Below are 14,946 nucleotides of genomic sequence, written 5' to 3' on the forward strand. Positions count from 1 at the left end.
CTAGCCTGTATGTATTTTTTTGTATGTCATCGGAGTATTTAAATGATTTTCAATCAGGAAAAAATGTGCATTAAATGCGATTAATCGCGAGTTAACTCAGGCATTTATGCGATTAATCGCGATTAAAAAATTTAATCGATTGACAGCACAATATATATATATATATATATATTATATATTATATATATAATATATATATATATATATATATAATATATATATATAATATAATTTATTTTTTTTCTTTTTTTTTTTTATTATTATTTTTTTCTTTTATTTGTTAAACACTGATATGGTAGGCTTTGGCCTATCTGTAGTGACAGAAAAATTTGAATAGCTTTTTACCCTTAAAAATGAAGTTATCATATTTAAAACTACATTTTATATTTTCAAAGCTTCTCTCAAGTATTTGAGTTGAAAGTGACAAAATACCTTAAAGAGAAGATATCTGTGAGAGGGCAAATCTCCCAACTCCTTTTGAAATCATTCTCGTTTGTTCCTTTTTTTTAGATCTTATTAGTTGTATCCTCTCTGTTTGCTGACCTCTCCGGTTGCTGTTCCAGGTCATGGGCTGTGGATGTTTCAGTACGGAGATAAGAGACCTGTGTTTGACGTTCTTAGTCCTGAAGGGACAGACTTATCTCCCATCATGTCAGCCATTTATCTCTTCCTCACTATGATCATCGTCTTTCAGGTACGAAACCAGGAGAAGGGGAGAAAAACAAAGTCTAAGTGAAACTCAGATAACCTGCAGAGACCAACCATATCAGTATTTATAAAATGTTCTCTTCCACTGCACACAGGCAGTGCTTTAACTTAAACAGCTGGTTAAAATTATTGCAGCTACTGTGCTTGATGTCTCTAAAATCCTTATTTTCACCTAAAAACTCACCAAGCTGTTTGATTTTATGTCTCACAAAGCCTCAGCAGTATGAGATCATGTCATAAAAAGTAGCATTGAGACATATTGATCTGTCGGCTTGTAACTTGGATCTATGTCGAAAATGTCATCCTGATCCGTGTCAAAAACACGGCAGCTCGGTTTTGATCTCATGTTGATTTAGAAATGAATGAGAAGCCAGAGTGGAAGGCAATGTGGCTTTACTGTACAAACAGCAGTCGCATTTCCAGGCAGCTCTGTTGAAACTCTCTGAAGTAAACACTGTTTCGGGGGCATGGAGAATGTGAGCAGAGCTTACTGCCCTCTCAGATGTTATGACTCATTCTTTGGAACTTCCAAAAAAAAAATTCAATGGAAATGTCAATTCATAGTTCATCCCAAACATTTCCATAAAAAAAATGTAGTGAAAGCAAATCAAAAGTTTATATTTGGCCTCCGCCTACCAGGCTTTCTGTGACTGAGTTCAAGAATAAAGCAATAATATTGCGAGAATAAAGTCGTATTATTACGAAAAAAAAGTTGAAAATAACGAGAATGAAGTCATCCTACCACAACCCATTTCAGAAAGAAAGCTTCGCGCTCCGACCAGCATGTGACGGCCGACCAGCACCACCAACCAGCAACCTGAGTCCACTTTGACATCCTGCCCAATGTGATGCTGGTGTTCATCATTTCCTTTTTTGTCAAACCAGAGCCAAAGTATTAAGTTCACATGATGCTCGACATTCCTCATTTTAGTGAAGACAGTGCTTCTTGTAAGAGTTGTCATAAAACACAACTTTATTCTGATAATTTAACAACTTTATGCTGGTATTGTTACGACTTTATTCTTGTAATTTTATGACTATTCTCGTTGCGACTTTAGTTTTGGGGGGAAAAAAAAAATTAATACTCTGTCGTAGGCCTTCAAACACAGACGATGGCCATAAAAAAGTGGTATAGGTACATTGGAAACTTTCTCAAAGATGTTGGTCCAGGTTTAATGGACATTATCACAGTGCAGATTTCTGAGCCGCACGTCCATGAGCCACTGTGGGCATAAAGTTCATACTAAGGGGATCAAAATGGGCCAATAAAGTAAACCCCAAAAACTTCCATGAGCCACTGATTTAAGGTCAGATGGATCTTTCATAGGCCACCATCTTGATGTCACAGTAAATTGGCACTCATCAGCACATGCAAATTCTTAAATGTATGGCGCATTTAGAGCAGGTATTCTGCGTTCTTTGCTTGTGGCAAGATGTTGCCTTTCTCTCACCTCCAAGTAGCCCATCGTTAACATTTTATTTAACCACACTAAAGCTGTTGACTAGATGCTTTTTTATTATTTTAGACCTCAGTCTGTAATTTAATAGAGTAGTTCAGACATGTATTTAACATGACAAGTGCATTGGAGACAAAGGATCTAAATTTACAAAAGGACTCCAGCATACTGTCCAACTTGCATTAAAATACATTTATTTGCAATGTTTTGGGTTCACATAAGGAAAGGAGATTGGTTGTGGGGAAACAACCACTTCCTATTTAAGAGGGCTTCTCACAAACCAGTAATGTTTGTACGAAAAAGTTGGACAGAGTCCTCTTGTACATTCAGATCCCTCTGCAATAAAGCTGAACACAGTACTAAACCTGGTCTTTAAAGGGTTATTCATAATCCACCTTTAGCAAGTGAGACTGGTGTCTATGTTAACCTTGTTTTTTTTAGATGTAACTCTCTTATTTAATAATAATAATAATACATTTTATTTAAAAAGGCGCCTTTCTGGACACTCAAGGTCACCGTACAAAACAAAAAGTGTCAGAAAAAATAAAAATTATAATTATAAAAACATTTAAAAACATTTAAAAATACAGAGGCTGTGACAGTGAAATTGATATTTTTAAAGAGAATAAGCAATCTTGAACAGATGGGTTTTGAGTTGTATTTTAAAATGGAGAATTGAGTCCTTATTTCGAAGTTGGGGTGGTAGAGAGTTCCAGAGGCGGGGAGCAGAGCAGCTGAATGCTCTCCTCCCCATGGTGGTGAGACGGGCGGAGGGGACAGACAGGTGCAAAGCAGATGAGGATCTAAGAGCACGGGAGGGGGTGGGAACTTGCAGGAGGTCTGACAGATATGGGGGGGGCAAGATGGTGAAGTGCCTTGAAAGTCATCATGATAATTTTATATTGAATGCGGAACTGTATGGGGAGCCAGTGGAGCTGTCGGAGGACCGGAGTGATGTGGTGGATAGAGGGAGTTCTTGTTATGATTCGAGCAGCTGAGTTCTGGACCAGTTGTAGTTTGTGGAGTGATTTCTGAGGAAGTCCAAAGAGGAGTGAGTTGCAGTAATCTAGTCGGGAGGTGACAAGGCTGTGCACAAGTATGGCAGTAGTGTGTGGGGTAAGGGAGGGGCGGAGGCGGTTGATGTTTCTTAAGTGGAAGTAAGCAGACCGGGTAATGTTATTTATATGGGATTGGAAAGATAGTGTGCTATCGAGGATGACACCCAGACTCTTAACCTGGGGGGAGGGGGAGATGGAGGAGCTATCAATATTGACTTGGAAACTGTCGGTTTTGGAAAGAGTTGATTTGGTACCAATGAGGAGAACCTCGGTTTTACTACTGTTTAATTGAAGGAAGTTGTTGGTGAACCAGGCCTTTAATTCACAGATGCAATTTGTGAGGGAGGCGGGCGGAAGAGAGGACAATGGCTGCGTGGTGAGGTAGAGCTGGGTGTCATCGGCATAGCAATGGAAGTGGATATTGAATTTACGGAAGATATTGCCAAGGGGAAGGAGGTAGATGATGAAGAGCAGAGGCCCCAGAACAGAGCCCTGGGGCACTCCTGAGGTGACGGGGGAGGGGGTGGATTTGAGGGTCTTCAGTTGAATGAACTGAGTGCGGTCAGAAAAATAGGAAATAAACCAGTCCAACGGAGTGCTCGTGATGCCAATGGAAGAAAGCCTACTGAGGAGGGTGGTGTGACAGATGGTGTCGAAGGCTGCACTCAGGTCGAGGAGGATGAGGATGGTGAGTAGTCCAGAATCAGATGCCATGAGGAGGTCATTGGTGATTTTGATGAGTGCTGTTTCAGTGCTATGGATTGGCCGGAAACCAGACTGAAATTCTTCATACAGGCTGTTGGCACATAGGTGAGAATGGAGCTGGGAGGCAACTGTTTTTTCAAGAATTTTGGAGATGAAGGGTAAATTGGAGATAGGACGGAGGTTGTTGAAGTTGGTGGGGTCGGCACCAGGTTTTTTTACAATCGGGGTGATGGCAGCAGTTTTGAGAGGTGTAGGGACAGTTCCAGTGGTGAGGGAGGAGTGGATGATAGCGGAGATGAGGGGAGCCAGAGAGGGAAGGCAGGTTTTGACAAGTTGTGTTGGGAGGGGGTCCAGTTGACAGGTGGATGATTTGGATTTCCGGATGAGCTCTGTGATTTTACGAGACAGTGGGAGGATGGAAGGAGGAGAATAAATGTGTAGGCGGGGGGAGATCTGCTGAGTTGTTGAGATGAGCCGTTGATCCAAGGTTCTGGTGAATGTTCTTGATTTTTTCTGTGAAGTATAACATGATGTCATTGCAGAAGGAGGTTGTGTAAAGGTGCAGGGGGAAAGGGTCCTGGGGTTTGATGGTATTGTTAAGTATAGAGAAAAGTGACTTAGAGCTCTGTTGATTGGCAGTGATTAAGTTGGAGTAGTACTGTGATTTGGTGCTGGCAATGGAGTCCTTATAGTGCATAATGTGATTATTGTACATTTCTTTGTGTATAGTAAGACCAGTTTTTCTGTAAAGTCTTTCAAGTTGCCGTCCTTTGGTTTTCATGCTTCTGAGATTTGGGGTGTACCAGGGGGAGGAGACAGAGAAAGAAACAAATCTATTTTTTAGAGGAGCAAGTGAGTCAAGAATATTATGGAGACCAGTGTTGTAGTGAAAAACCAGATCATCAGGGGTTAGCAGATTATTGAAGTCAAGGAGGCAGGATGAGTGGATACTGGAAATAAGGGTGGAGGGATCAATTTTCTTTATGTTCCGGAAGGATATGAGGCGGGATGTTTTAGAGACTGAGAGAGTAAGATTAACTGCAAATGAGAGGAGAAAATGGTCACTTATGGGGAGTTCATCAGATGTTATGTTGTGGGGGATGATACCAGAGCAACAGATTGAATCCAGAATATGTCCTTTGGTGTGTGTGGGGGTAGTGGTGTATTGCTGACATCCAAAACTCTCTAGGCAGGAAGTAAAGTCTTTGGTGAGAGGCGAATTGGTGTTGTCCATGTGGATATTGAAATCACCCAGCAGAATTAAGTTTGGTGAGAGAGAGGATAGGTGGGTGAGAAAATCAGCAAACTCAGTTAAAAAGGCACTATTCGGTTTTGGGGGGCGGTAGACAGCAGCAATGATGGTTGGAGTTGGACCAGATAGCTTGCAGACTGTGGATTCAAACGTGCTTGAAACTGGAGCTGATACCGGCGAGACTTTCCAATTCTCGCGACCTCCTCCGCGACCGGAACCACGGGGTTGAGAGATGTAAACAAACCCACTAGGAGTGGAATCGTTGAGCTGAGAGTAATCTTGGGGCTGTTGCCAGGTCTCGGTTAAGCAGAGAAAGTCCAGTTTACGGTCAGTGATGAGATCCTGAATGAGATGTCCCTTGCTTGTCAGTGAACGGATGTTGAGCAGAGCAAAGTTGAGTGCGTTGTTGTCGCAGCTGGTGGTGGTGCTAGCCGACCGAGCTAGGCGGGCTAACACGCTGTGGTCGACAGGCCGGCTGGTGGAGCATGGAGGGCGACGAATCCACCGTCGGGAGCTGGACCAGATGGATTTTATTGCTGTTGAACCGTTGCGGTGGACAATCCGACGGGACCCTCGGTGGATGTATCTCCGACGTGGCTGGAAGGTGATGTCCGGGTGAAGGTGGAGAGCCTCGGGCGCAGGTTCAAGGGAGTGACAGCGGAGCCGGAGCAGGTCAGCGGGTGAATACTGCAGCAAACCCGCCACTTGCAGGTGAGCGGGCAGTAGGAATATCCAGATACAGACAAGCAGGGTGTATGTCCTGCCGGTCCACATTATTAAAAACGCCAGGTGAGGCTGAAAACGAGGCAGGACAGGTGAGCTACTGGTAGTAGCCTAGTTGGGACTCACACAGTCCTGTAGTGCTGACGAATCGTGGACGTATTCCCAGTAAAAACAATCCCAGTAAAAACAATTAGTATGTCCGTTAGAAAGTAAAAAAGTTTAAAAGTTACCGGTGAGCGAAGGCAGTGAGCAACGAATACAAAAATACCGGCGAGCAGCGGCAGCAAGTCGTGCCAGCGTTCACTCCCCCAGCGTAGTTCTAAATTAAATTTAAAATAGCTTGTTGGTGCTAGGGCTGTTTTATTGGAGTAACTTCAATCTAATACTTAATGTAATTTCCTTTGGGATAGAAAAAGTATTTTTGAATTTGAATTGAATGTTGAGTCCCTCAGGGTTTAGTTGTTGGTCCCTTTCTTTTTCTCCTTGTGACTTCTATCCTTTGGCTCTATTTACATGAAACAATTTTTTTTCTTCCATTTTTGTTAGATGGTTTCCAGGCTTTTGTTGTTCTTAAAAGGCCAACAGTTTCTCAGTTTATTCAGTTTTTAATGTCATTCTGGAAATAAAGGCCTGGATGACTTAAAGGAATAGTACACCCAAAACATGATTAGCCTTCAATTTCTACTCACCCCCATGCTGAACAACACTCTGGAGTACTTTTTTGATATCTCAAATGCATCTGGAGATCTGGGAGGCTTCTTGCTGTCTGCTGACATTCAAATAATGGAGGTCTATGGTGCCCGAGGCAGAAAGTCCATAAAAGTCCACAAAAAACGTGTCAATATTCCTCCATACTGCTCGTCCAATGTATTCCAAGTGTCCTGAGTGGGTAGCGTCCATAATTTACTCGAAACAAAGTCATTTAGAATGTTTTTAGAGCATAAACAGTAGTGTATAGGATTTCCTGAAAGCGCGCACATGCGCGTTCACGACGCTACGGAAGCCGGCAGACCAAACCAGATGAAAGTGCGCATTCAGCTCGGCAAAGAACTCATGCTCTTCCTCAACACTGAAGTCCTCAGACATTTTTCTTTCGTTGTTTCTTTCTTTGCACAGGTAAACAGCACATTTCTTCTTCTACACTTGCATTATTGGCAGAGCAGACGCTGAATGCGCACTTTCATCTGGTTTGGTCTGCCGGCTTCCATAGGCTCGTGAACGCGCATGTGCGCGCTTTCAGGACATCCTATACACTACTGTTTATGCTCTAAAAACATTCTAAATGACTTCGTTTCGAGTAAATTCTGGACGCTACCCACTCAGGACACTTGGAATACATTGGACGAGCAGTATGGAGGAATATTGACACGTTTTTTGTGGACTTTTATGGACCTTTCTGCCTCGGGCGCTGGGCACCTCCATTATTTGAATGTCAGCAGACAGCAAGAAGCCTCCCAGATCTCCAGATGCATTTGAGATATCAAAAAAGTACTCCAGAGTGTTGTTCAGCATGGGGGTGAGTAGAAAATGAAGGCTAATCATGTTTTGGGTGTACTATTCCTTTAAACATTTTAAAGAAATAATTGACCTACTATCACTATATCTGGGAGTCAGTTTCAGATCTTAAACATTGAACTTTGAACTTTATTTTTTTTTATTTAATGTTCTTCGCCTGACCTTTGACTTTCTTATGCCTAAGCTAGATTACTATAACCCACTAAATTGATGCTTCACTAGATGCCTGCAAGTGTTTCAAATCAAATCAATCAAATCAAATCTTTATCGTTGTCATTGTCACAAAGAACAACGAAATTTTTTAAGTGCCATCGATCGATCAGTGCATATGCTTAAAAACAAAAACAGAAATCACTCTCACCACCATTTACACATAATATAAGAAATGAGAGCAATAAGCCGCTGCAACTACTTGCGCCGCCATGATTTTTTTGTTTGTTTGTTTTTGTTTTTTACCTGGCACAAATTATGTCTAAGTTAAACACCCTTATTTTTATTTCAATCCAATTACCACCTACATTTGATGTGCTTTTTATAAAAAACATACTTATATTTACCTGTCTGGGTTTTTTTTATTTCTTTTTATTATTTTCTTTTTTGTACAATAAATCAAAATCAATATTATATTATATTAAATTATAATTCAGTATTGTTTTATTTATTATTACCTTTTTCAGTTTTGTGTTACTTGAAATAATAGTGTGAGTTTAGCTTTTTCTTTCATTGGAAGGTGCGTATAACAAATACTGGTATGATTACAGTTCTTATGTGCAAATTGGATCTTAAAGAGTCACATATTTTTCTTGGCTGTTATTACCAGATTCCTTTCATAATTCAGAGGTGTCTCAGGGCAGCCTTAGTGCTGTATTAACTGACACTTGGCATTAGTTACTGCAAGTAGGTATAATTCCTTTTTTAAAAATCAGCACTTTGCCTGCTTTTATATTATATCCTTTTGAAGCAAAGTTCCCTATTCTTAAACTGCTAATCTTTATGGCTCATTGGTCTTATTAGCTCCACTTTATCACTAAATTGCTTCATATTTACCTTTAGATAGCATTGTTGATGCAGAAAATTCCTGAGTATCTACATGGTTTCAGTACCATGCTCCCCTGAGGTTTCCAAAAGAGCCATCTGTATTTCCAAACCTAACATGTTGGATGAGGATAAAAGCACAGCTAATATAATGGGCTGTATTGGCATGCACGTCTAAAATAATGTAATAATGTAAAAATAATTTAGCTGCTCATAAACTTCAGAAGCACCAAAATGCAAAGCTCTTAGATTACCTGTTGGTGTGAATAATTGTCTTTGTTCAATTAGTTTTCCATTGGGGCTAGGACCAGACTAATTCATACTTCCATCCATTTTCCATCGCGCTTATCCCAAGCGAGGTCATGAGGGGTGCTGGTGCCTATTTCCAGAGGTGGGGTACACCCTGGACAGGTCACCAGTCCAACACAGAAACAAACGGGACAAACAACCATTCATGCACACAGCTAAGGAGAATGTAGAAAAGCCAATTAACCTAATAGTCATGTTTTTGGACTGTGGGAGGAAGCCGGAGTACCCAGAGAGAACCCACTCACGCTCAGGGAGAACATGCAAACTCTATGCAGAAAGACCCGGGGCAGAAATTGAATTCAGAACTTCTTGCTGCAGATATAGTCAGTGCTACCCACTGCGCCACTGAGCAGCCCCCAATTCTAATGAATCTCTGTAATACTTTTTCCTCCCCCAGGTGCTGATACCCATCTCACTGTTTGTGTCGATTGAGATTGTAAAGATCTGCCAAGTGTACTTCATGCATCAGGACATGGATCTGTACGACGAGGAGACAGACTCTCAGCTGCAGTGCAGGGCACTTAATATCACAGAGGATCTGGGCCAGATGCAATACATCTTCTCCGACAAGACGGGGACGCTGACGGAAAACAAGATGGTGTTCCGACGGTGCACTGTGGCTGGGGTGGAGTATTCCCATGATGCCAATGGTGAGTCACATAGACACACACAGCATAAAGGAAACATGTTGTTTTTTTTAAGTTCCTCCTTATGGTGTGTTGTCCTTTATACAGCAAGAAGAATTGCCATGTATCAGGAAATTGATTCTGAGGAGGAGGAATGTTTGTCCCACGGAGGCACCCTGCCCAGACGGGACAGCGTCGGCAGCCATCACAGCGGGCGCGTAGTGCTGCGCTCACACAGCACCAAGTCCCACCGCAGGACCGGCAGCAGGGCGGAGGCCAAGCGCGCCAGCATCCTCTCTAAGCACACCGCCTTCAGCAGCCCCATGGTCAGCAAACCTCTCTGTCCTAACGTCCATCACTCTCTCCTCTGCTCCCCACTAATGAACCGCCTTCTCCATCCCACAGGAGAAAGATATCACCCCTGACCCTCAGCTTTTGGACAAAGTCAATGAATGCAGCAGTCAGATGGACTTCATGCGCTTCCACCGCCAGCCCATGTCCCAGCTGCCCTCTGACCTCTCTGACATCATCGATTTCTTTATTGCTCTTACAATCTGTAACACGGTGGTGGTGTCCTCACCCAATCAGCCCAGGCATAAGGTAAGGCTCATCAGCTCCCACAGGTCAGATGGAAGTGATGCATTTGTGGCACATTGGAGAAGGATGTTTTTGTTAATTGGGAGGATGCTGTTCTGCTCAGCTTTTTAATCACAACATTTAGGAGAGGCTTTTAACTATTTTCCTTTATATTTAATAAAGCATGTTTTTAGAGGACAAATGTATACATTTTGTTTTAGATAACAGCAATAGTTGATAAAGGAGAAAGATGAAACAGGAAAAAAGTAGTTCATGCATGTTTATGCATTATCTGGGAATTCTAGGGGAAAAACCCTTCATCCATCTATCCTTTTCATCCTCCAGTAGCCCCTCTATTTCTGTGTTTCTGTTTTTTTTATTTGTCAAGTTAGTTTAAGTCGGTGGGTTGAATTTAATTTGAAATTCACTGGAACTATTTCCTGTTTGGCGTCAGACTCCTTCCTGTTTGGCTTGATGCGGAAGCTACTGCTAACATGAGGGTACACGCTGATTTGAATGGATTGGGTTCCTTGCAAGGGCTGCTATTGTGGAATTAAATATCATAAAAACATAGACTAACTATACTTAACAATACAGAGTGAATTTACATGAAGTGATCATTGTGGTAAGAGAAATTTTTTACATGCATTATACACTATTATTTCATTTGCAATGGGATGCAAAGTGACCTTTTTAAATACAGTCTTGTAACATAAATTAATTAAATAGGAAATGCAGGGCAACATGAATGGAGTGAGCTGTTACGTTCACAGCTTGGAAACAGAGCGATAATTTAAAAGCCAGTTAGATAAGACAATACACATGTATCGGTCACATCATTAAATCAAACACCGTGTGCCCCAGGGCCCAGACATAATTACATGAAGGAAAAATGTCAGAAAATGCCTTCTCCTGAAAATTTGAGCGAGCATGGAGCGATTTCACCGGAGCGGCAGGAAAATTAAGGTGAGTGCGGAATAGATTTTGAGCGAAGCGTCCTGGCGCAACTTTGAGGGCGAATGAGCAAACATCCTCCTGAGCGGGGAGTGGGAATTGCGGCACTCTGCTCTGTTTACATGCTCTGGCATAGGGCAAAAAAGCCCCATGCTGCTGTGAAATTCTGACTATATCTGACCAAGCAAAAATATCACAGTAATGTAGGTACAGTTGTATTTCTAAAATGTCTAAATTAAAAAAACTATTTTTTTCTTTGGGTGAATACAGCTGTATAGCTGAAAGGTGCTTTTAGTTACTTAGGGCCCTGTCACACCTTGTCGTTTTAGCCAGCGTTTGCCCGACGTCCCAGAATCTTCTAAAATGTTGGCATACGCTGAACTTTCTATGTATGTTTTCAAGTTTGGGTGTATACACAGCGCATTCATAAAGAGTCCAGAACTTACGTCCTACGGTAGCCTAACTTATCCAACAAATTTTGCAATTAATCGTTCAGCAAAACAAATTTTGCTGAACGATTGTCTCAAAAATTATTGCGATAAACGATAATATTGTTTGAAAACCTTTTTACACTGATTTAATGGAAATGACATAATAATGCATGCAAAAGATAAACACACTTTATTTTCAACAGAACACTTAACACTGGAACTGGTTAACAAAATAAAACGAGAAATAAAAATCAAATGGACTCAGTCTCTGTTAACTAAAAATACACTTGAATAAAAACTAAACACAAGATAAAACCACAGTGAAAATAAAAACTACATTCAATCAAAATAGTACAGATAATGAAGTCTGTGCATCATTAGATTTTAAAAAAGATAGGCAAAACTGCCATTTTATATAAAAAAAAAGCAAAGTAACAGAAGCAGATTCTTACATAAGACCAGATGCCTCAACAATCCTTAAGCAGATCTGTACCTACTTTAGTCAGATTCCGAGCAAGAAATACCAACATATTAAGTTTGTGTGGCTTGTATCTCCTTCAGTATGTCCTCTTTAATACTGCTGTACAGTTTATGGAATTGCTGTTTGTGATATGTATGTTTTCCAGGGGAGTTCTTACTGTCTTTCAAATGTCTGCAACATTTTTCGAAATGCCGGCTTTTCAACAATATTAAATGGAAGGATCTCTTTAGCAATTAAACGAACTATGCTGTCTGTGAGAGTGGACACTTTGCGCCGCCCTTTTTGCATGCTGCCTGTCGATTAATTGCTTCAGTGATGGTGGACTGTCGCGAACTTCAAGACGCAGGCGGGCCACCGCTTGTACTTTTTGTTTCCAGCTGGAGAAACTTTGCTGGGTGGTTGTGCTTTAGGTGCATGTGTAGGTTGGTTGGTTGTGTTGCTGCTCTTAGTTGCTACTGTTTTATGACAAATGCGACATACTGGCTTACATAGGTACAGCAGTTCGCCTCGGACATATGGTTTGAATCCGAAATACTCCCCCACTGCGGCTGTTGCGTTCGGCTTTGAAACCAGTTCCATAGCATCGGGGTTAAGCCTTTTCATCCAGCGTCATCAATGGAAAGAGAAAAACACAGGCAGAGACGATATAGCCGATAAATTAAATGACGTGGATATTTTTTATTTATCGTATGATTATTTGATTTATTGATTATCGCGACAGCCCTACTTATGCATAACACACGGCAACGGAAATTATGCACAAGCGTCATTTCATGGTCATTACAAAGCACCAGTTAGAGCAGCTGCGCCTGAAGGGAGCTGCTATGCGCTCGGAGGTGCCCGCGATAGATGTCTTTTATCGCAGTGTTAACCTAGCTGCTGTTCACCGCCTGCTCGAGAAAAAAGAGAAGGAAAGAAAGAAGGTTTGCAGTCGCAGCAGATTCAGCATCATGTGCTTGGAAGTTTGACTGTGACCGTGGGCATGAACGCAGGGAGGATCCATCACACTCACCTTCTCGCTCATCTTATGATGGGGATGAATTCCGGAGGAGAACTGGCGGTTTCCTCCTGTGAACCCCCTTTTATGCCATTATAAAGTAGCTATAAGTTAGAAAGACGTTCAGTGGTCGTCTGGAACAAGTCAAATATGTTATGCGTTGGACATAAGTTACGCTTAAGTTAGGCACAAGTTACTCATAGGACACCACAGCTTATGAGTAACTTACACTTAACGTATGTTAACGATCAGATATCTTACCTCTAACTTATGACCCACTTATGGCATTCGCTGGCATATGTCGAGAAATTTTGAGCATGCTTAATTTACAATTGCCAGGCCCCAATTTAAAACATTTTATGCATTATTAAGCAACAGAAACAAGTTTGAACAAAAATATGAAGGAGTGTACTAAAGGACATTCTGTACATTCCCCTTTTAATTAAAACTAATCAAATACGCAAGCTTTCTGCCTCAGTAACAGTGGTATTTTTCATAATACTTGATGCTAAAGGAAGCTTGTTCATTTAAAGAAAAAAAAAATGTTATCGTTACTAAATAGCTAGTTAAGCTGCGCTATCATATTAGCTGCATTCCTTCCTCTGGCCGCCGCTGTCAGAACGGAGGGAGGACAGCCTGCTTTCTTCAAGCTCTTGCCTTCTGCTTCCTGCAATAGCTGAGGTATTCACATTTAATTTAACAGGGCAGCAGTGCGCACATTGTTCCTTGTCTGAGAGGGCCAAACACTGTAGAGCTACAGCGGTAGGTACAGCTGCAGCTCCTCACAACTGGTGCGCTTAGATGAAATAAAGACATATAAAAAGTCCAATTTCATCAGGTCTTCTTTTTATTGGCTGATGCCTGATTCAGTAATTGGGATTGGTCTTTTACACAGAAAAAAATTGATTCAAACAATAACTATATGCAGAAATGAGAGGAAACATATTAATAACGGTTAGAATGCCTCAGTCTTCCATCACGAAATTCAGCTCAAGTTTCATTTTCCTCAAAGCATCCAAAGTAGAGCCAAATGTCTGTTTGCACGTACCTCTCACTGCGTCTTTGATGTGCTGAGTCTGTATCCGAGTTTTGTTTTCCTCCTGTGTGAGCTTGGGTGTGGTTGTCCTGTTCCGAGGTGATATCCTCCCCACACCTCACACCACATGCAGCAGCTCCCCCTCCCATCCCGCACCCCCCTGTCCTCCAGAGCGATGGAGCCGCTGCGATTAAACTGTGCAAAGTGACCGATTATTCATGTGGGAGTGTTTGTCCTTCAAGGTTATCGCTTTAGATGAAGGAAAAGAATAAAACCTGCACAAAATCCCCAGCTTTGATACGGCCTTCTTCCAGTTTTTACTTCCACTTGTTTTTATTGTTTTGATTTGTTGATCCCCGTGCAGTTGTTCACATTTAATGATGCCCTTGCTGCTAACCCAGCTATCGAAAGATTTATTCTTTTGTGTTTGTGAGAGCCGTGACTCCTGCTGTCAAGAGTCCGAGGAATGAGTCACCCTCTTTGTTATTGTACGCCCTGCGGCATCACCCCGAAATGAAGGACCAGCTGAATCGTTTTAGCCAGAGAAGTCCCTTTTTTACCATTGCAGCAATGTCTGGTGAATATTATTACTAAACATTACTTAAGGTGTAATTAGAAGTTAAATCCAAGATTGAGTTAAACTGTATTACAGTTAAAATTTAATAGGAATCTATTGAATTACTGATTTATTTTAATAAAATACTTAAAAACCCTAGTTGTTAACTTTGCTGCTCTGTATCAAGAAGCAGGCTGATGGGTATCAAGTTAAGTTTTTCTCTGGCCTTATTGGGAATAGAGTAGTTGAACTTCAGTCTATTGTTACCCACAGCTGCTCAGCTGGCTGAAAAAGTTCCTGAACTTGCCTCTTGCTTACAAAAAAGATGAATATGGATGTTTGGAAGTACGTTCAGTCATGAGAAATATGGATGAAGATGATGGAGAAACTAAAAACTTTTTACATTTTTTAAAATTGCAGTCGGCAAACCACAGGTGCCATTATGTCTGTTAGCAGCTGACTGTAACGTAGCACTGATTAAATGCTAGTTTCAACTTGTTTAAATAGCCTGTTGTGCTACAAACATC

The 14,946-nt window shown here is 41.4% G+C and overlaps 1 protein-coding gene across 1 annotated transcript in view; it reads left to right on the top strand.

The window, feature by feature from the left end:
- Window positions 1–520: 520 nt before the first annotated feature.
- atp10a (ATPase phospholipid transporting 10A) overlaps window positions 521–14,946 on the top strand; it is a gene marked incomplete at its 5' end in the record, with an annotated part of 50,145 nt that continues 35,719 nt past the window's right edge. Inside the window, 4 exons of the mRNA XM_038304288.1 lie at window positions 521–694; window positions 9,160–9,412; window positions 9,497–9,714; window positions 9,794–9,988. Of these exons, the coding sequence (XP_038160216.1) occupies window positions 521–694; window positions 9,160–9,412; window positions 9,497–9,714; window positions 9,794–9,988 (840 nt within the window). The remainder of the gene's footprint in view (window positions 695–9,159; window positions 9,413–9,496; window positions 9,715–9,793; window positions 9,989–14,946) is intronic.

This window comes from Cyprinodon tularosa, unplaced genomic scaffold, assembly GCF_016077235.1.
Source record: "Cyprinodon tularosa strain WSP-4 unplaced genomic scaffold, ASM1607723v1 ctg114, whole genome shotgun sequence".
Lineage (NCBI taxonomy): Eukaryota > Metazoa > Chordata > Actinopteri > Cyprinodontiformes > Cyprinodontidae > Cyprinodon > Cyprinodon tularosa.